Source organism: Solenopsis invicta, chromosome 3 (assembly GCF_016802725.1).
Source record: "Solenopsis invicta isolate M01_SB chromosome 3, UNIL_Sinv_3.0, whole genome shotgun sequence".
Lineage (NCBI taxonomy): Eukaryota > Metazoa > Arthropoda > Insecta > Hymenoptera > Formicidae > Solenopsis > Solenopsis invicta.
Window position 1 is genome coordinate 30,945,377 of NC_052666.1, and position 24,249 is coordinate 30,969,625.

General features: G+C 35.0%; 1 protein-coding gene across 6 annotated transcripts in view; it reads left to right on the forward strand.

The window, feature by feature from the left end:
• The window catches only part of LOC105204695, a 288,926-nt gene that overhangs the window by 71,527 nt on the left and 193,150 nt on the right, over window positions 1–24,249 (forward strand). Inside the window, exon 2 of one of the 6 annotated variants that reach the window (XM_039447316.1) lies at window positions 10,299–10,373. The exons of the other annotated variants lie outside the window; for them this stretch is intronic. Within the exon in view, the coding sequence (XP_039303250.1) occupies window positions 10,339–10,373 (35 nt within the window). The 5' untranslated portion in view covers window positions 10,299–10,338. The remainder of the gene's footprint in view (window positions 1–10,298; window positions 10,374–24,249) is intronic. 6 annotated transcript variants of the gene reach the window in all.

A 24,249-nucleotide genomic window follows, 5' to 3' on the forward strand; every position in this document is an offset into this window, starting at 1 on the left:
CTTACTGACAGTTACAGTTTTGCGCAGTTACAGATAAAATTCTTTGCCTGACGTTTAATTAGTCACGTTCCGCGAGAAATTGCGAAATGTACGTTCTCCCATAACGTAAAAATGCGAGGGAGCGCAATAATATACCGCATCGTCCAGATTGAATTATCAAAATCCGAGATAGAAAGTAGCTTGAAAAAAAATAGCATTTTGCTCGAAGTCTTAGGAAACAAATAAGTTTAGATTAAACGTTTATTAATCTTATTTTTTCTCATTACAAATTTCTTATGAATAGGAAGCGTACTTTTATTATTAAAGAAATTTTTTTGAAAAAAACAGTGAGATTTTCAAGACAAAAGACGTATCTTGTAGAGGTAATAAAATTTTTCATAAAGACGTGCACAAAATTGTTAGGTTGATCGCGGCGTGTTTCTGAAAAGAAAGCGTTCGAATTGCAGACCGAGAGGATCGAATCATAATATTCAATGACAGATTTGCGGGCAGTTTCGCGGCAGTTTTACTCGCGTTTAGCGAATGACGGTGGAAATGCAGTACGGTTGAATTGGTCGGTAGCTGTACGTCTAGATCAAGCGTTCGCGTCAGGTACGTAAATATAGATCGCTCCCGTCTCGAAGCTCCGACTTGTCTCACCGAGTATTCACCACCGCGCCTTCGACCGTACCACGTCTCTCTATAGCGATACTAGTGGCTACTACTATCTTGATACCCCTCCGCGCCGATCGCGAGCGTATCATTACCCCGCCTAGTGGCTAGCTCGGCAGATTACACGTCTGCGAGCCGAGTTTGGCTCAAGCTGACCCGACCTAACACGAATTTGTAAGAACGATTGCGCCGGGATTTGCATGCTAGCAGGCGGCATCGGTCGTTTCAGAGAAAGAGAGAGAGAGAGAAAGACAGAGAATGAGAGAGATAGATAGAAGAAATAAAAATAGTATTATTTTTGGTGCAATATCAATCCGTACCGTGGAGAAAGCATCTTGATGACCAAAATTTAGGGGAGAGTTGCTAAATGCGTACCACTTAAGCTATTTTTTATTACATTTTGCATTTGGTGTTTTGGATGCAAATCAAAGTTTGAAATTGTAGCTTGATGTTTCAGTCATCTATTATTACGTTTTAAACCTTTCAGTAATAACAAATTAATTTGTTATAAGTTTTTCTGTAACATGCTGCGAAAAGTTTAAAAAATCGGTAAAAAATAAAATTTGTTAAATTTTTGTCTACTTATGTATTTTTTATCTTTGTCATTAAATGTTGATTAAGTAAAAATGTAAAATATTGAATAGGTACGCTTTAACACGACCGGTGTGCATTCAGCATCGTTCCCTTACATACGGCGACCGTGCAGGACTTGAAATTTTGGTATACTGTAAAGACCGAGATGAAATTTTGGCCGTTTACTTTACTTTTTGGCGTAATTGGGTTAAATAAATCGCATCGAAGTAGCAGTGACTCGATTCTCGAATGCCTGCCGGAAGCGGGGCCGTCCGCTCATGTCCCACCTGCCAGTACTGGCGGGCATGAAATTATGCTAATTAAACATATCGCGAGCAACAAAACAGCGCCGTACTCTCTTATATTTATATGGGCGTTGTCGGGTAATGTCGTTACATATTTTTTGGCGAAAACGCGATACGGCAGAGAAATTCGCAGAATCTCTGGAGGACGATTAAGCAAATTTTTCTGTTAATCGTTCTTTTTTTAGAAAATATAATCATACGTTGTACGAGACAATCGAAGGAATATCGGGTGGAGAATTTTGACATGGATTATATGATAAAATGTATAACATGATGGAAACGTTCAATTCTAAACGCACGATAATTGAGCTAGAATGAGCATCGAAGAGGCGAGTTAACGAGCGCTCTAATTAGCGAGATTATGATTATATCGCGCGTGCGAGCGGGTCGTCGTCATAATTGTCTAATGAAATCTGAAGCGTGATATTTATTGCGCATCATTCATAAAATGCATCGAAGTAACCTTGATTCGCATACGAATATCGCTTAATTATAACTTCATCTGCGCACGTCACGTACTTTGTATTTTAATAATTGATTTAAATTATTTTATCTTTTTATACATACTTAATTAAGGAAACTGCCTTCGAAAATTTAAATTGGCTGCCATTAGCGATTGGAAGTAACTGCATAATTTTTGAGATACTTGTGCAGATGTCAATCTCTAATATTTATCCGATCATTCAATAAATTCTCTTACTCGTTGCCATCATAATTAATTTGCAAACATCACGTCGACACGGCTTCAGGGACGGTTAACAAATTGATTTACTCAATATATACATCAGCCCACGACAAGTATAACGGGGAGATACATAAAATCGAGTGCACTGATTTAAGATGGCAACCTGAAGTCGACAAATCGATAGCCGAAACAAGATAATAAATAATGCATCAATTTGTTGAGATTCGACACTTGAAAAAAATCTAGAGAAAGGTGGATCACGTAAATCAATGTTTTTTGAACACTGAGAACTTTTATAAAAATTGTTTATAAAACTTCATAAAAACTTCATAAAAATGTATAAGATTATTATATATAATACAGTCCAATATTAATTATATTTTTAAATCATTAATTGTGGAACTAAGTTATTGTTTTTATATAAAATACATATATTTTTTTATATATGCCAATTTTTTATCAAAAGTATTTTGTTGTAAAGAAAAATTTGAGAAAATTTTGCATTTTTTCTAAGATTACTTATTATCAAGTACAAAAAGATATGAATCTATTTTAACGCACAAATAAGTAGTTAACTTGAATGCATAAAAATATAAAAGATATGCAAATTTCTATTGATAACGTCTCCTTGTATCGTTATCGGAAAGGGCTTTTCACGATACGAGTGTAATATAATAGCGGTTCGTACTATATAGTGCGTAAACTTAATCTAGAAGCCACATTTTTGACTCTCTTCCTCCTCGATTAGGATCTGAGAATAAACATAATTCAAAGATACATTGTGGCAGTGATTACAGGTAACAAAGCTTAGATTATAATCATTACGGGCCACAAAGTTATGGCACTTTCTCGACACGAACGTACACTTGCTGCGTAGTAGATTGTTGATTGCCCGAACGCGATATAAATAATAAATGCGCGGTTCTCTCATTAACGAAGGTCCTCGTCTATTTTGATATTCATATAGGATTTTTAACATCCTAAACGATCGTTTGTGTAGCGTGTCGATGTGTGCTATGATTGAAGTAATATAACGAAGCATCATTAATTAACAAAAAAGACAAGAGCACAATAATTTTCCTCTCCCTGGCAAAATATATATTGCATATTGAATTATTCTTTGTTATTTTTATCGGTTTATTTGAAAATAAACTTTTGCTTTAGTGAACAATTTTGATTATATTTTGCAATTACTTTTAATTGAATTTTTTTATGAACAATGGTTCCATTCAAAATTTAATCAGTAGAGTAAAGAAAATTAAAAAATTTTGATAAGTGATAATTTGACATTAGACTTTGTGCAGTATTAAACCTTTAACAAATTCCTTAATCAACTGAACACCCGGTAGAGGCTTGCGGCCGTCTGTAAGCTCGTTGAGCTGAGATTGCGCTGTGCATTTGGTCGACGATGGATAGAGATGAAATCGCGATTCTTTTAATGTTGTACTTCAGAATAGATTAAATCGTGGTAGCTGAAGACGAGAAGAGAGAATCTTCTCAGCATGTGGCACGATTGGGTTTTGCTCTCGAGTTTTACTTTTCTCGACCGAATGGCCACCAGAAAAATTGATCGCTTTTAAAAATTATCTGTGGGCGCGGTTGCAACATGATAGTCACGCTGTGGTGTGCAATAGGAATAGTGTTACCATTTTAGAGATCTCTCTGTATGTATGGGAGTATCCGCTTGTGGAAAACATCCTGTTTGTAATTAGAAATTTTTCTTTTTGCGGTTAAATGTAAATCTAAAAATAATTTTCTCCCTCAAATGAAAACCATATGTTTTAATTTATTAATATATTGTTATGGTACTTGAGCTAAATGTTTTCTGTAACCGGATATGTAACGATGCAGAGCCAAGATTGTTGATTTTTTGTAAGGATTTACAGTATAAAATAATCTAAAAAAAAAACGATCATTATGAAAAGGCTAATGAGAGTCACGGTTCTCACTGCATGTTAGTATGTAACAATTTTATTAAAAATCACAAAGTACCATAACGATATTTCAGCCGGAGTAATCTAATTATATAAGCAACTATAAAAAATTAAATGTTGTTATTAATATATTAAAATACGAAGAAAGTTTAAATTAAATTATTACAAATTATGTAAAGCATCTGAATAAAATTAACCAATTATCTGAATAATCTAAAACGCTTTTCCTGAATATTTGTTTTTAATATATTATTTATAAAATAAAAAATTATTATTTTGACAAATACAATGTTTCTTAAAAAATTGTAAGATCATCAAACTGTAAACGCTAACCTAGTCGTATTACAGATTTTTTAATGTTAATTTTTGTAATATTTAAAATAACCTACGTTATCAATATTTTAAAGTATTTAAAGATCTCTTCTAAAGTTTGCGTGTTATCTAATCTGAAACCTTTAATTTGAAGCCTCTTTTCCGCGTTTTTGATTGGTCGGTTATGTTCCAGTACAATTAAATTTTAAAGTTGTAAGAAAAACACATGATTAATAAAAATAAGTTTTCGTAAAAGTGTCTAGGTATAGGATCACGTTTGGTCACCGAGACATTTATCTTATCACTGAGATAACACATCTTGATACACATACATTATGGTAATCTTCAAATAGGTACGCGAAACGCAGAGAATAATTCTCTCTATAGTGGACACTGAATTACAGTAGTTAATAGCAAAGGCTTTTCTGTTTGCACAGTTAATGTGGAACGTGGAGCGCTTCGGAAGGTATAACTTGCCGGCTTAAATTTAGAGAGTTGTAGTTTATCCGAGCTGGAAGGTACTGCAGTAAATTTCGTTTACGTATGCACGACGGAATTTCCAGAAGTTTATGCCGCCTCTTGTGTCCCGTGGAAACAGTCTGGAAAGTTTCCCGCGCATTCCCGCTCGCTAATAACTCGGAGGCATTCGTCCGGTATTATTTACTCTTTTCAACCGAGTAGAGACGCTACTCGGCAAGTGCATGCCCGGCAAATTGTTCTGGATGTAACTGCTCGAAATTACATCCTCGATTATGAGGTCTCGACGCGTGGGACGTCGAAATTCTGTCGCTGCCGCGCGCGCGGCTCCGTGTCGTCCGCACGAACTCGCTTCTGAAAGTTCCGCGGAATTTTCTCGGTTCGCGTTGCGACGAGCTATCACAAAGCGCTCAAACTAAAAGAGCGATGCGCGAGGCAACCTATGGAAGTTTTACACGCGCCGCACGTCAATTATCGCGGTATAGAATCATCGTGATTGTTGTTCGCCATAGAAAGTAAGCGTCCGTCGCCGCTGTCGCCGCCGCTGAAGAATCGCCCCGAGAATTTGAGAATTATGTGCGCATTCAGCGATAAATATCACGACTCATTGAACTTTACGGATGCGCCGCTCGTTTCGTAATTGCGAGGTAACAATCGTAAAACGTAATATCGTAAATTATATGACGAACCCGTATATCGCTCTTGATGGAAACGATGGGACTTTTTTTCAAAGTGCAAGAGAGAATCTCGAGAGGAAAAATTTCTGAATCGCGCGACTGCTGTATCTGGATCTCGCTTGAAGTATCTTTTTTTTTTGCATTTTGGAGTCTGATCTTTTTGGTACGTGTACGTTTCTTCGAACGCGATTGCGATTTCGTGGCTCTTCACGTCGCAACACAGTTTCGAAATTAACCCATTTGCGCTAATGAGAGAATCTGAAGTCAATTAAGCACGCCGTTGATGATACGGACTTGATAAGCAAGAAAACCAATGAATATGCAAACTATTATGCGACCACCTGCCACACGTTTTTTTTTCGTGACCCGTTATGTGTGCGAACGAGTATCGGCATGTTGTTTGTGTCTATATTCGTGTACGTGTTTGTTTTGACGGTATTAGAGAGCTACTACTATATGTGTCGGGACATAAGCAGGTTCTCTGTTTTTTACTTATACTGGCGAACGGTCAGACACCGTGAATGAGAGATACGTCATGCGGAAACTGCTTTGTTTTGGATGGAGAATTAAGGATGTATGGATCATATCTCTCAAAACACTAGCAAAAATATAAAACTTTATAGAATATCTTAGTATTATGTTTAACTATCTGTGAAAAACAACACAATTTATTTAATGGTTTAAAAGTTATTTCATTTTTTGTTTATTCTTGATTCTTATGTAAAATTGCGTTTTGCAGTACTTGTTTGCAAATTTTATAGGGAAGTAGCATTACCAATTAAATCAAATTTTTTTTACATTTAATAACAATAAAACTTTAATAAATATTTGTGTAAAAATTTATTTAGACTCATTTATTTGTTTAAAATTAATATATTTAAAACTGCAGCAAAATATAATAATTTTTGCTGCAATAACCGTTATAAGTTAAATATTTTATTGTTTTCTTTTTTGTTTAGTATCAGACACGAAATTTGAACATTTGCGATTAAAATTTTTTGTTTCTGATTAGGAAAAAGAGAATAAATCTAGAGAAATTTTTAGTTTTTAAATTTCGATAATTTTTATCTCTTATTACATAGCCATCTGTATATTCTCTTTTACTTATGTAATATATAATTCAAGTTTTCTGCGCGATTTTTATAAAGTTATCCCAGAGACAATTTGTAATTTGAGAGAGAAAGAGTCGCATCTTGCACATAATCCTAAGAATGAGAAATTTATGTAATTATCATGGGAGTCATTTAAATTTGTCTCGCTTTTCATTGAGAAAATAAATGCAAAGCATATAATTTTTATTATGGACTGTAATATTGCAAACTTTTTTATTTTGAAATTTATCATAAAATAATTATGCTACCAAGAGAGAACCTTAATTATACAAATTTGTATGAATTATATTATGTCATTATTTGTTATATTACAGTTTCTATGTATTTAATGTCCTTCTTTTAACATAGAAAGAAGATATTTTAGTTCTAAAGTTAATTGAACTTTGCCATAAAGTGAAAGAATCATAATATCAATACATTACAGAAAATTGTAATCCAATAGGTTGAATTGAAATAAATCAAACATATAACACGTAATTCCAATAAAGAGCTAAACACAAGGTATTGCATTCGCGTATGTATTAACGTATTCTTTATAAAAACTTTACATATAGAATAGATTTTTGCAATCCACTTAATTTGCTGACAATTATTTTGTTATGCAGGAGTTAGTTTGAATCATTGTTTGTATGGAACCCGACTCAAAGTCAATAACGTTGATAAATATTTTACCGAAGATGGTTCAAATCCTGTGATCGTTTGTACGTAAAGCTTTTATGAAGAATACATTAAGACAGTATTAACCTGCGAATACCTCGTGTTCGGCTCTTTATTGCACTGAAAGAAATAGAAACAAATATTACTAAATTTGGTAAAGGTACCAAATCCTTTCTTCAGTGCAATGTAATTATTTTAATGGTCCAACATAATTATTTTCATATCTGTATTTTCAATAAAATTGTCCTTTCAGTAGAATTACGTGTATACTATATGTTATAGAAAAATTTTAAAGGAGAACTCAAACGTAGGAATTTCAATGAACCTTGTTACAACATTTAATTTCAAAGGTTGATTAATACAGAGAGGGAACCTTGTGCATAAATCACATAACTGTTTTCTTGGCGGAGTCACGCTGTTTCACACCTCGCGGCATTGATGCCAATCATTGTCGGCTAGTTGTTGGTCTTCTTATTCCCACATCGCGTCGCATTTTTACGTATTCTATCGATCGATAATTTGATTTGCTTGAAAGGAAAAAAAGATACGGATTACTCGTCGAATCGGCCATTGGCACGGCGTGTATATATGCGCGTATCCATCTTTGCGCAATGTAACCCTAATGGTCGGACAATTTGCAGAGGCGTGCCGAGTTAAAGTCAGACTCCCCTGCGAAGTTCTGCCGAGCTAGACTCGAAAGTAATGGCCTAATGTTACTTAATATCCACCGTAGACGCGCTTATTCCAGATATGCCCTAAAGGGCTGACGTATTTCCATATTTTACCATGCCGCAGTCGCATCATGCGCGAACTTATACGGCGAAGTAGATATATCTAATAGAATGCACTTTGAGCCAGAGAAACGATTTTCGCTTTGGTAGTTAGCAATACATCATATAAAAGTCGTACCTCTCGAGTTAACATGTTGTTTGACAAACGTCTTGCATCATTTATCATTTTACTTTAATTTTTTGGGGGATGAATTTTTTTAAGATTAATTTTCAAATGATAAAGAAAAATTGAATAAAGAGTATTACGTTAAACCAGAATTCGATTAATATAATTGTTTAGGTACAGAAGATAAAATTATAATTAATAAGAAACTGTTAAGTGACAAGATTGTGATCAAGATAATGTTTGGATTTATATTTATTCGGTCCGACCTCCAAACTCGTTACGTAAACGTCTGGGCAATGATGAATCGTATACACGAAAAAATTGCGAATACCTTCCACAGTGATTTTCGTCGATAGCGCGCGGCTTCATTTTTCCCCGGCTAATTTCCGGTCAAGATGTGGGTTACGATGGTAAAGCTCGAGCACATAAGTCTCTCTGGTATCAGTAGAGCCTCCTCTCCTTCTCCCTGTTCACTATCATCCCCTTTTTAGTCTGTCTTACGCTACTGTAGAAACGGAAACGGCCAATTCATGAAAATGCATTAATATACGTACATGTTGCAAGTTTGCTAAAGGTTCAAGTCATTAAATTATTTAAAAAATTGGTTGTTTAATGTGAGGGAGAAATATAATTGGCTCATGAAAGATATACTTTCTTTTATATTGATCGCGGAAATGATAACCAAACTAAACGGCTTTAATATTTACATAAAATAATTTATTGCAAAAACTGCTTTAAATTTTTATGATAATTTTTCTCGAATAAATAAAATTTTATTTAAGAAATTTATACTTAAGAAAGGGTTGTTAATGAAGTTAATTTTGCAAATTATACAGTGCTACAGCTGATTGAAGGATTTATTATAGAATTTTTGAAGCTGTGTCGTGATATCATGAACTCTCTTGATAGGCCGTTAACTTATTTTTTATCCTCCGTCAACCCTTTCCCGTGACGTTTAACGTTATCGGCGAAGGATTAGTTAATTAAATGCATAAATTTCGTGCGCTGTGACACGGACGCCGGCGAGGCTGAATATTCGGATCGTTCTTCAATTGCACATTAGCACGCAAAAATTTGCAAATAAAGTAAAATAATATATCTTCTTACATTTTTTAAACCACTTAAAATTACTGCGTGCCGTTTGCATGTAGTGCTACGTCATGCATTATTAAATATACGTATTACGTGTAACAAACTCCAATGACGTGCGGGACTTTAATATATTTTAATGACACAGATTTGTCTTATAAAATTGTATAATGTATAAAATACGGAATCTCACACACATGCTTACAGACACGAGATTTTATTAAAAAATTATTTTTCTATTACTTTGATAATATTCAGATATAATATTCAGATGTAAATAAATATCTTGTTTCACCGAAAATTTGTTGCGTTGTAAACGATCAATAAAACTTCGTAAATTGTTCGCCGGGCGATGATGTATCATTTATTGCAGAAAATGTATTTGGACAGAGCAGTGCGCGATGCCTACGGGTGATTAAAAGACTTATTATCGGACTTATACAGTCTTTCTGGTATCAGCGATCGCTCTGCGACACGCGCGATCAACAACCTCGCCGCCGGCGTCTTTCATCAATCGCGTTTCATTGCGGGAACGTGCTTAAGTTAAATGAATGAGGATAAGATCGATGCGTTACGGTGCAGAATTTTCGACCACGGTGTTTCGTGACGTTATATAAACACATCTATATTATTTTATCAATATGTTCCCCGTGACGAGGTTATTGTTACCTCTGTGTAATTTTAATTTCTCGAGAAAATACTAATTGCGGACATTGAGTGAAATATATGCCAAAAATTTATTTGCAATGGTAACCATAAATAATAAATAAAATAAATCTTTTTACTCTCGTGCATGCCGCGTAATTTAATATGCACACGTTACATATCGAGAAATTAAAGAGATTGCTGTTATTTAATAGATTATATAAAAAATCAGTATATTCTTCTTCATTGTTTGTCTTAATAATTTTGTCTTTTGTTCTTTTCAGGTAAGTCATCGTGCATAATTTTTCTCTTGGAATAATAAATATGAGCCTAAATTTTATACATCGACAAACAATCAGGTAAGCTTAGTTTGATGAGCAAAGTTGTAAGAAGTTTTTATTAATACAGATCCATCTTTGCGTTTCTTATCCTATTTATGAAGTTGCGTTGCTATTAAAAATTAAAAATTAGAAGAAATGTAGATTATAGAAGAAATATAAATAGATTGCTTTATATTTAATTTTGTTATTAAGAAACAAACTCCTATGAAATTTACGTTAAAGATATCAAATGATTATTTTGAAAAATAGATTAAATTTGTGAATTGCAAATTTTCTAAATTGAAACATTATTTGCAGCAAACTTTACAAATTTGATTTTATTTTTATTCGAAACGCATCAAATATAAGAATAATAAAATTTAATGCCACTAATATCGTTGCACTGACAATGAGATTTTGTTTATACGCATGCTATTTACTTAGCTTAAGGATGTATATGACATTTCTCAAAACATTAAGAAAATTACAGATTGTTTTATGTTGCTTTTAAAAGTAATAGAGAAAAGTTGACGACGATATTTTGGATAAAAAATTATTTTAGAGATAGACATGTGCTTTAATGAAAATATAATTAATAATGAAATAATGAAAAGAATCTGAATTTTTTATTTAAGTAATTTCAATATTTAAGATGATTTATTTAAAATTTTATTACGATGCAGCGATCAGTTCTGTAAAATAATCAAAATTTATTTATTTATTTGCAAAATAAGTAAACAGACAATTACAGTAAAACTTTATATAAATTATCTTGAATACTTAAAATACATATATAATACAAAAAAATTGAGATTTTTTTAATGTTGTAAAAAATAATTTAATTTTTAATAACAGGGTAAATAAGCTATAAAAATTTGTTATTAAATGGATACATAATCTTATCCACACAATTTTCATACATTATACAGTTTATTTGAAGTGTTAATATTAATCCGATACATCTTAAGAAAGAACGTTGCTAATGACAACTAAACGTTATTCTGACGTCGACGAGAGGGAAAGGGCAAAGCAAACGGGATAAGGAGAGGCGCAAAACGACAATATACTCGGTCCGTTTACATACATTACGCTTTCAAAACGCTGTTCACGCAGACGAATCACCGTGATAGCCGGTACGACGGGCGGATGAGTCGTACAATCGTACAGTCTACTATGCAGCCTGGCTGTCATTGGTACACCCGTTCTCCAACACACGAGCAGAGACTTCCACATACAAATCTACATACGTACGCACACGCGCACACTTATAGATCCGCGCGCATGTATATGCATTGTGGTGCATACGTAAGGATCCACGATTACATTTACAAACAGTTAAGGCCATTAGCGAGCACGCGAAACCTCGGGGTACTAATTTAATCCAGCTCGGTAATTGCGAAAGATTCTAATGGCCTTCGCCTCCTCGCCGCATTTCTTTTGCCGTAGACGTCGTCCTTGTCTATCGTGGTGCCGAAATTTTCATAATTTTCGTTACCCCGGCGTGAAAGATTAGCTCGCTCTCTCTCTCTCTCTCTTTCTGTTTCTTCTTCTTCCTCTTCTTATTTGAGCTCGTTATATTAATTTTCTCCTTGTTTTCCGTTGCTCTTTCTCCTTCTCTTTCTTCCTGTCTTTCCGCGCGCGATTCGTTTTTCGCTTGTTGCCCGGTGCGGCAAATATTTTTCGCGTGGCAACAAGCGCGAATATGGAAATCGAGTCTCGTTCTGGGTAAAAAGGATTTATTTCCGAGTTGGCGCATATTAATGCCGCTTCGCGCGTCGTGTTTCGCGCGTGTCGGTCACGTCGGCGCGAGAGAAATTTACGTCGCGCGGCCCTGGCGATTTCGACGGAAATCACATCGGCACTTGCGCTCACGAAACCATCACAGCTTTTCGACTTTTCACTTAGCGTGTCGAGTATCCGAATATCTGGATACTTCTTTATGTACGCTCGTATAGCTGTAATTACCTCGTGATTACGATTTTTGATGTATACAGTTTCTCATGTTCTGTAAATTGATATTTCTTGGATGTGAGGAAAGAGAAAGAAAAAAAGATTTGAGATTTAATTACAACAAAATGAAACGAGACGAGAAAAAAGAAAACGACAGATATTTTAATCTCGGAAATATTATATCTTAATACGAGAAATTTTGAAATGAAATTCCGAGACTTTCATATCAGAATGCAACATTATTTTTAAAGTTCTGATTTCGCGTCATTATATTTCTATTCTTAGAGTACAGAGGGGAAAAAATTTTATTATATATATCAAACTTGAGTTATAGAGTGAGTCTCAAAACTTGATTAATTTGGCTGGTTATTAAGATACAATAATCTTGGGTGTAATATAATTTACAATATTATTACAACAAATGCAATATGTATTGTATCTTTATACGAAATTCAATTATCTGATCGAGCCTTATTCTGTCACTATATCAGTTCGGTGAACATGACTTGGCTCAAATTTTCAAAATGCGTTACATCTCTTCTCAGTGACGAATTTGAATCGAATCAATTCCGAGCGTCAAATTCGGCACGTCTAATTTGACCCTGATTTTTATCACAATGTCCATCCGAGTTCATCATCTGTCCGGAACGCTGGCAACACACGCGGCTTTCGTGACGCGGCCGCTCGCGGATTAATCAAGTTTATGGTGCGCTTTGTAACCGGTCCCTGTGGCGCAGACGCGCGACAGTTCCACGCGAAAAGTGCGGCGGCTGGCCGGCCATGCATTCTCAAGGGACGGGAAAGTCCGGAAAAAGGAACCGGAGCGAATTACTCACTGCGCGAGGCCGCGCCCATTTGTGGAAAAGAAGCGGGTATAATGGCGAATTCGATTACACTCGGCCGAGCGAAGAAAGCGAGCGAGCGACGTGGTGCAAGAACGCGAGAAATTGCGGGTTCTCTCACTACAATCCAGTTACGCGACGGTCCTATAAGCGTCTCCTCGTGAGAGCGAGAGAAGAGATATCGCGATAACGATTCGTGACGAATCGACCGAGCACTTTTCTTCGCTCAACACTTCGTGCGATTATAAAGACCGTGACATTATAGGATGTAAAAATAAAACCTATTGGATTTTTATTTATAGTACAGAGAAAGGTTTATTTATTTGTGTTTGGATCACTTTGAGCTCCACCCGCTTAAAAGTGCGTTAAGTTAATAGTGCGTAATGATATTCGTTTTAAATTTCAAATAACATTGACATCTAACTTTTTCGCGAATCTTGATGCCTAGTAATCCAAAATTTTAATTCAGAATCTTATCTAGCATTTACTAGTTATTTTGTTGTTCGTCACTGAAAAAAATTTAAAATGTGAAATTATGCTTAAAGATTAGGGGTATATTATTTAATATTCATAAAAAAGCAATGTAGTGTCTTTAGCAAAAATTGTTTAATTGAGGATTTTTTAACAATTTTCCGTTTTATATATAAAAAAAATTGAGTTGAAAATCAATTGTTTGATATATAAAATTTGCAGGAGCAACCGAATTTTTGCAGAAGCAACTAAATTTGTTGTTATAAAACGAACTGAAAAATTCCTCAATTTTTAAACAGCTTTTTGCTGAAGGCATGAACATTTTTTCCTAGTGAGATCAGATTGTCACGCGTATATCGTACAACCTGGATATTCTGTACCGGATGAACGTCACATTCATCGCGACAAACAGGAAGGCAACGTTACTGTCACTCGCCTCGATTCGTTACTTCCGGAACTATCGAGATCACCTCTGTCACTTCCCTTCTCTTCGACCTCCTTGCAGCACGCGCCCCTTTTTCTGTTTCTCAAACTGCGATCACTTATACAGACGTGTTAAAGGAAACGAGGTATACCCTATTAATCGCCGAGATACTTATCGATCGTTAACGAGTGATGGGAAACCGCGTTAATTAATGAACGTATATGCAGTATGTTAGTATCGTTGCACCTGCACGCTTCCAGTTTCGTGTAAAGCCTTTCGCGGCCCACGGTGACAGATTAATAATCGGATATGTTATCTTTCTTTTTTGCGACTGTTGGTCTTATCGATGCGTCCATAAGATCAACTAATATATTCTACTTAAATAACGAATGTTGATAAACTGAGAGAGTAATAATAAAGCAATATATATACTTTCTTAAGTAGGGGAAAGTTGCTGAATGCGTACCGGTCGCCTAAATTGCACCTTATTAATATTTTATATTTTTACTTAATATAAACAACATTTAGTGACAAAAATAGGAAATAATTGAGAAATAAGATATTGACAAAAATTTAACAGACTACATCTTGTATGAGTCTGTCTAACAATACTTTAAAATATCAGTTGGTGCTAATTTTTGAACAATTTATATAGCTAGTAATAATGGAATTTTATATTGAATTTTTACAAAAATATTCCAGAAAATTTTACATTTATTGTACACATATATTTGTAATTTATAAACATTAAATAGATATTTTTATATAATTTATTAACTTTCTCAAATTATACCATCACAAATTTTATTGCAGTAAATGATAATGTAAAACATAAGTAATAACAGTAAAACTAATAATTGAAACGATTAAAAATATGTAAATTGCAAAAATAAATTCAAGCTTTTATTTCGACATTCTTACTTTTTTATTATTTATTAATTATTAAATATTTGATTCTTATTTGTAATAAATTATTAATAAAATAAATATTACTTTATAATTTTTTATATTTTTAATTATTTTTATTTATAAATTTGATATTTTCAAAGGCGCTATGATTTAGGTCAGGAGATAGATGATTTAAGTGACTATAATTACCTATATTATATACTGTTTGCAGTATGTTGTAAAAAGACTTGTAATTAATCAATTTGTTATTAATGAAAAATTAAACATTGTAGTAATAGGTAAGCTACAATTTCCAACGTCTATTCGTGTATAGATCAGTATACCAAATGGGAAATATAAAATATAACTTAAGTGATGTTCATTCACGCTGCAATCTCCCCTATTACTGCTTCTACACTTCTAAATGTTTAAAAAATGATACTTGCAAAATAAATTCTCAGATTTCGTCAATTTTACTTATTATATTCTTTATCATCTTTTAGATTAGAAGCAATATAGTTGCAGAATTGTTCTTCTACCTTTGTAGAACAGTTGTAGAACTATTGCTTTTCTATCTTGATGAATGATATTACTTTAGTTGAAAAGTTATTGTATATCGATATTGTATCGCGTGCCAATACCTGTTATCTGGACATGGAAATTCTCTAGCCAGATAACTGAAGAACGGTGGTAACGTTTCAATTCACGGTTAGATAAATTGCACACCTTGGCTGGCTGCACGTGGAGGATGAACACGCTTCTTCGTTTATTCACAACGTCTATATTCAGACGCGTATATATAATTAGGTTTTGAGTTGATACGCAATGCACGCAGCCGGAAAAAAGCCAGAAAATCTTAATGAACATAAAGCGGTAGACATTCCGTTCCTCTAGGCGATACAAAAACCCTCTTCCGGCATAAATTAAGTGCGTGTGCACAAGAATAATTACTTTCACGTGCGTAATCAGCTTGCGGCCGATTCCCGTTTAAATTAACACGTGATGCGATTAGTCAATGTGAAATATGAAGCGTCGTTCTTTAATCGTAGCAGAGATACACGCGTCTCACCTCTTTTGCGGCAGGTGCGTATCATTAAAATTTATATTAATATTAGCCATTGTACATTGCCAGTGACAACTTTAAGACATTTTGGGGGTCTTAGTGTACAAAATTTATCAGTGAATAGAAAGCTGACGTTCATAATTTACTTATAAAGTATTCATATTAATCATTTTTTGAATGAATATTTTACTGTTGTAAAGTGTAATCACTTTTGCTCTGTCACACGTCTAAATGAAATCGTGTAAAATATTCTGTATAGTTACTTTATTTCATTTTAAGCAGATTTAAAGCTATTGAAGCGAGTCTTGCGGTAGAAACGCGACACGCATTTTACATTTCGTAAAAATGATCGACTTGGCGTATTCTTGGTGAAAAAAAAGCTGTTCGCTCTCTGTTGTAATATTTCAAAGAGAGGTTCGCCAAACCGTGTAATACTCGCAATACTGAAACGCACGTCGCGCCCCGCGGCGAGTGACACGACTCGGCTCCTCCCTGCAGGAATGAAAAAAAGATAGCGGCCAGGCGCAGAGCACCGGTGCGCAGGGTGCGTTTTCATACAAAATAACGAAAGCTCCTTCCGGTATCGGCCGGATCACGTAATATGCCGGTGTGTGCGAAAGTTCTCTCCGCCTGGTAGGCGTGGTCGGCTGCCAGTCTAACCCTACAACGCACATTCGCCGACTATTTACGTACCCGATGTGAAAGCGTCGCGAAATGCAAGTCCCGCCCATTGGGCGGGTGGTCGCCCGTTTGCTCGCCCCGGCGGGGCGATAACGAAAATACTTTTCTATTTTTCGCGAGGACTGCGCACACCGGAAATTCTACGTTCGTTCGATCTACCTTTTAACTCGCTTTTCCGTCGAAAGTTAGCCGGCGCTATCAGAAACTTGAGCGCGCGCGTCGAACCGCGAAACGTAGATTGATCCCCGAAGGGAGAATTTCTCAAATTTACGGTGTAAAATTTTGTTTGAAGAGAAAACTCTTTATCTATTGTTTCATAGACCTCGAGAAATTGCTGTCTCTTTGAGGTGTAATTAAAAAATCAGACACCTGTCATTATAAATATGATTATAACACCACAATATTTGGACGATTATTCCAGATCTAAGAAATTTTAATTAATTAGCATTTGTATTGATGGCTTTCAACGAGCCTTTTGCGCTTTCCTTTGTTTCGCAAGATAACATTCGCAGAATGACGTGAAATACGTAGAAGATATTAAATGATATTAGGGCAGGTTCCATTCGAGAGAGTTTGTGGATTTCTAATTTACCCTCTAACACCGCATATTATCATATTCCCAATTAAAATCGTTGATTGAAGCAGAACGTGTACACCGTCAAATCAGGACAATGGAGCGTGTGCGTCACTAAAATATTCCGTTCTCGGGAAAAGGAAAAGAAATGGCGTCGACAAGATTGCCCCTTCCGGGATGGAGTGGGGAAAAAGGGCTGACAGCCTCAGCGAGGGTAGAAATTATTGCATGCACTGAGGCAGGGTTCAATTACACCGTTAATTACGCTAATTAGGAATGTGCAATTATCAGCAGTCTCTACGTCGATACAATGACACAATGTATTATATTTCGTGTGTGTGTGTATGTGTAGTGTCGGGCATAAAGTTTCCGCAGTTTGATCTTGCTGCTCTAATGTCCATATTATTTTCTATGCACGATCGCGCGTACATTGGCTTAGTATTATGTAGGCAGCCCATCGTACGTTTCGCCGTGTGTAGGTGCCGCTTGTAGCGCGAGTTAAATTGCGCCGCTCGTTGATAAAGCGTTTTAAATGCAATCATTAATTTTGCGTTTCTATTACCGCAATTAGAATTTGCATTTTATAAATATGCGATTTCTCGTGGTGGTACTAACTCACTCTCCTCAATCGCTAATCCCGCTTCCCGTTCTAATCCCCTCCAGTTTTATATATCCCTTTTGTGATGCTTAAGTTCGTCAATCTAGTCGATACGAATCCGTCTCGACGGATTCTGTCAGAATCATGCTAAGATTCTGTCAGAAAATGCGTTCTTGATCCTTTTCAATCTGTACTACTGTAATTATCTTTGCTCAGAAGAAAGAAATCATCACGTTTATTTTTAATCACTTTTCATCCAACATATGTGGATTTAATTAATAAATATTTAGGAAAAGCAGGCAAAACATTTTTTAACTTGTTTATTGAGCACCACTTTAATTTCTCATAATTTTGAGAATATAATCATCACAGTTTTTTTTATATTAACGCAATTATAAGTTTCCAGCTTTACTTGTGATTATTTGAAAGCTTTATTAAAACATAAAAATGTCAAGCATTCTTATATTTTTTTTTCGTATTTTTTGACAAACTAATTCTAATTTTTTTAAGTAAAATGTATCGTAATTAATAGGAGTATTGCTGCATCAATTATCAATGTTAATAAAAATTCTAACGCAGTGTTGTGCAACAGTACTTTGAAGACACCCGGTAGGGCATGAGTTCCGACCGACAGTCTCAACCATGAAGCCTCGAATTAGCGATTCTAAGTATTTCAAGTCGCGGGACGTCAAGTGTATGACGAGTACTCGTTGTCCAATTTCGTTAAATCTTTGATCTTCGCCGCAAAGCGAGCAGATCTTACGACGACCTTTGTATTCCTACATCTGCGTGCTATTTTTATCGCGGTTTAGAAATTATTGGCATAATACGGGGGTTAATTTATTTCAATTTAATGTATATGTTTTATTTATTCACGCGTTTAATCATGATAATAATAAAACTCGAGTGATTTTGCTTCGACAATATACGCTTCATGATTTATCTAGGAACTTGTTGCAATAAATACGTAAATTAGCGAATAATCCATGAAACGGATTTTAAAAAATATTTCTTTTTTTTTTTTTATTTCTTCATTTTTTCTTTATTTTTCGCAGCATTAAGAATCGTGCACGAAACACGACTTTTTATTTTTTATTTTGTCTTTGATAGATATAAATTTTTAGAATAAATATCATAATACTAATTGCATTAATCTTGTATTTAATAACAATCATGTGATGTATACTGGTTGCAAAATTCTTGTCAGCCAATCATCATGAATTATTTCGAATTCGAAGTGATTTTGATCGTTAGGCTAGGTTCTCCGAAGAGAAATTAACGATTCTAATTATCGTTCCTGTTGCTGTTGCAATCTCGAGCGATTCCACATATGCCGGGCGCGGCCGCGGTGAGAGAGACCGTTTTCATTATTCAAACGGCATCATGACAGTGAGCCGTTCACGATGCGCAGAAATCGATGTCGGCCGCTGACTCGAGCTATGTAATCGTGAGAAACTTGGAATTGTTCAATCACGCGCCGGCAGCCGCGAGATCGATACAATTGCTTCGTCGTTGACGTCTCAGACCCGCATTCATATCCCACATTTAGCGCTAAATGCACCGCGATGCGATTCTCAACCCATAATAACGTGGCACGCTATCTCCGTTGTATATAAAGTTCAGAATCGAACGCTACATCTAATGATCGAATGTGGCATGCGAGTATGACTTTTACAGTTTATCGTACGCATAGCACGCAGATGGATAAATCATAAAATGCACCTACTCTATTTCTAAAAATCTAAAGCAATGATTACAGATGCATTTTTTTTAAATTAATGTTTAATTATTTCAATTTCTCTATAACGGTCGTTGCAATTTTTATTATGTTGTATGTTACATATTGTACAGTTCAATAATCAATGCAGTTAAAAAGTTAACACGCGTAAGAAAAAATATAAACAACAAAATATTTTAATAAAAAGTCAAATTGAAAATATTTGTTATCAATGTTTTGATCAGATTTGATTTTTTGATATAAAAAAGTTGAGCGAAAAGAAAAAAAGAAGTACGTTTATATCGTTAGCTTTCAACGGCACATTGTCGAGTTTGCTCCAGTTTATCGACGTTAGCCGAAGTAAATTTGATTCTTACGATTAGCGCATTAATATCTTCGCGCTAAAGAGGATGCACAGCCGGTGCAGCCGAAACCAAAGGGGCAAGAACGACCGTGGGATTCGCGCTAAGGATGCTCGCCTCGCGCGTCTGCCCTCTGCTCCTTTCTGTAATCGCCGTTCTCTTCAATCTCCGCTTAATAATTGTTTTTTGCACTCGTGTTTACGAGGACTGGGGCCAATGATACGCATTACGCGTGGCACTGGTTGCACCGGTGCGCGCATCTGCTTCTTTAACGTCGAAATCTTACTTAGCGGGATGCATTTCGCGAATTATTCTTTTTATACAAATCCCGCAGGGATGACTGATACGCACAATCGTTTAATCGTTTAAGCTCGTTATGTGATAACGCAGCAACATTTTAATGAGCTATTTGCGGAGGAAATGAATCAAAAGGCATAATATTTCTAATTGCTTAAGCAAAATATTGAATTGCTTTTATCAGGGTGGATGTGAAATCTTAATTTTGTGAAGTAGTAATTACAAATACTTGCATATAACGGAAAGGTACGAAATTAAAGTACAGATCAATAATGCTGATTCGTCCCGGATCATTTTCTGTTTTTAATTATACCTGGGTTAGCCGGGGTTAACCCCATTAAGTTCGCGATGCCGTAAGAAGCTACCGCGATCTTTATTTCGTTTCGTTCTTCCAAGATCCAATTATGTTCGTTTACGTTAAACATTTTTCGGGTTTATTGCCTGGCGCTGTGAAACGTGAAAAATAACGGTTCGCTATTGTGATTTTTTAAAAATTCGGTTTAAAAGTTTGCAGCACTTATTGATGTGAAAATACTATATACACGACAATAAATCAACACGATAATAATTTTTTAACATGGAAGAAAGATTTGTTTTGAATTTTTATGATAAAAATTAAAATCAGTTACACAGTATGTACATTTTTGCAATATCGTACGTAATAATTGAAAATTTGCAAATGTTACTGGAGACTCTTAAGATAAAAATGATAATATGATAATATTAAATGATATATCATTTGCTTAGTTTTCTGATCAAATTGTTTAATCTAATATAGAAATAAATTTAGTTCTTTTTAATTTACGTAAAAAAATTTGAAGAATCTTATTACATTATTGCACATTTTTTGGAGTATTATAAAGAATAATATTTGTTATTGTAACTCATACGCATACATTAATTTGTTTAAAATTGTATAATTACATAATACATCGATTATAATACGCTATTTTCAAATAATATGTATTCCCTAAAGCGTGTAATATTATTTAGTATTGAATAATATTTTTGAAATATATTAATAAAAATGGTTGTATGTTCATTTTTAATAATATTATATAAAGAAGTAAATAATATTATTTACTTCAATATTTTAAATTATTCGGAATATTATAACTTTTAAATGTAATAATTATAAAGTTTATGAATATTTTGTGTATAATAATTCACATAAAATTTTAACTACAATAATAATCGTAGAACATTTTTACAATATTCTACGAATACTGAAGTAATATATTAATATTATGTAAAAACGGACTTATAACATTAACACACTGTTTTTATAATATTAAAAAATGACGAATAATATTTTCGGAATATTGATAGTAATATTATTTATTTTTTAATAATATTTGTATAATATTTTAGTAATATTGTGTGTTTATATAATATAAATATAAGGTTTGATCAGCTGTCTTCAATGGAGACCAGCACGGTCTTGACAGTGTGATCATTTTTTTAGTGGAAGGTTTAAGAGCTTAAGAAATCGACGGTTAGTTTCGCGCGACCACAACGAGTTAGTAACGCGTATATTTGCGAGAAGTTAACAGCTTCATAGAAAGGTACCAGCCACCCGTTCAACTGATTCCCGTTCATCTCGGGCGTTTACTGCCTCGAAGAGATGAGAAGGAACGAAGAAAGAGAGAAACAGAGAGACTGGCAGGAGGTCGGAGTTCCGTCTCCGACGAAACTGCTCGAAAGCTGGAAGAATAAGAGATAATCGCTGAACGAGCGGCAGTTAGTTTTACGAGAGAGCCGATAATCCCGCACCGTTTCTTACTACGTAGAAACGCTCCCGCGCTTCTTACCCGTTTATAAGCCTACTTAAAACCACGGTTTTGCCGGTATTCCGTGGCTCCGTGTTTACCTTTCCGGCTTTCGACAGCTCGCTCGGATCGCCGCCGCCGCGAATGTTTCCCTTTTGTCGATTACGACCGGCCGGGTCAATGACGAAGTTTCGAGGAAACCTTCGACAATGCTTCGTTCATAATTGCTGGCTCTCTCGTCCCGAAACGGTCTCTCGTTATCGATCTCTCGTTGCCGAGCGAGACTTTTCGAGCGTGCGGCACCTGAATCAGTGGAACGTCTTCTTTCTTTGCGACGGTCAAAGGTTGCGATCAATTCAGTTGGTTTCATGGAGAGCAGCGGATCAGGGAGATTAATGCAAAACTGATTCGATGGTAAAAATCAAGATATTCGCGGAAAAAATAGATTTGTTCAAACAACCAAGAACTTCACTGATTCAGCAGATCCAAAGCCGTAACATCTGTAACAAAGTTTGGGAATTATCTTCTTAGAAATTTATAGAAAGAAAAACTAATTGAAAAATATGTGCTAGACAATAGTTCCATTAATTACTTAAATAGAAACGATATAAATTTGATAAGTATAGCATTATAATTATTGCATTACATGAATTAAATGCGTAAAATTCGAGAAATAAAAAATACTGATGCATATAGGTTGGAGATTAGTGTACCGATAAAGAAAAAGTTATTTTTGGATTAACATGACGTCGTTTATCACGTTTTCGTTATGATTTATGTTCTCTCGCGTTTGCGAAATGCTGAAAGTTAATTAAGGCAATAAACTGGCCCCAACGAATTTTCGCGTTCGAAACGAGAATGTTTCATCAAGCGCGGCAGATAGGGAGCGGCTGGACTTATCAAGGTTTTAATTATTCCGAGCTTACTCCAGTTTTAATGACCGTAATGACGCCGATCCTGAGCGCTTTAAGAGGACTTCCGAAAGCGAAAGGGAAGCGCGAGGGAGGAGGGAACAAATCACCGGCGTGGCGTTTCTCCCAGAGAATCGGAGGCAGCGAGAAGCCACCGTTCAGATAATATGCTAATTTCTTGACAGTTAAGTAAAGCACGTAGGGGGATCAGACCACGCTAACCTCACAATTCAGTCGAATCGGTAATGGTTATGGCCGTTAATGGCCACGTATTTCATGGCCGGCCGATCATCGCTCTACTATACACGACCTCACTGTCCCTTCCTTCCTACCCTCCGCGCTTGTACCACTCGCCTCGCGATACGCAGCAATTGCAAGCGCTCGTATCTCTCTCTCCTTTCTCTTGCTTTTCCTTTTCTTCTCACGCAGCTACATCCGTTGTTCTCCCCACGGGAGAACAGCTGACGAGAGAGTTGGGATTTCCTTCGTGGAACGAGATTGAAACGCCGGCGGAAGAAATTAAATTCGCGAACCGCCTTACTTTTATACGTTGAGAGATCGATCGTGCAATTGATACTTCGAGAGAAATTTTATGAAGAATTTTACAAACTGTTTTGTTCTTGAGAGGTACATGTCTTCCTCGACAACGAAATGGTTTGCAAAAGATATTTTTTAATATTTTTTATTAACTAGTAAGACAGATTAACAATTTAATAATTATATAGTTTCATCCAGTAACAATAAAAGTTTTTACCTAAAAAGAAGTTATCGAATAGTTTTTTAAAATTAAACTGTTTATACGTAAATACACAAAGCGTTTCAAAATTTGCGAAGTATTGTAATAAAAAATAAAAATTTTATAAAATATTAGAGTTATTTGTAAATTTTTATTTCAAACAGTAGTTTATTTAAATAAAAAATGTTTAAGTTGACCAATCACATTGCGTTTAATCAGTTGCATGTCCGTGAGTTGCACGTGCAATACTGATTGCATGACAGATGACATCTAAACGTAATCTCTGATTGACCAGCTTTAAGCCCTCATATCTCGAAACTTATACCGCTTGAAATAAAAATTTATAAATAATTGTTTTGCAAACTTTCGTGATGTAGTATTTTAATTCGCGAGTTTCGAGACACTTTGTATTTTTTTATTACACACGCTTTATGTATAGTAACTTAGAAAACAATTTTTATATATAATTATATATAAAAAAATTTTTCTTTGGTAAAAATATATTATATTATTAAATATAGTGGGAAAATAAAATAAAATAAAATATTATTAAGTATAATTGTATTATTACATTATTGTATTATTGAAAGAACATTATCCACGTTTTTATAAAAAGTCAGAGATAAGTGCCG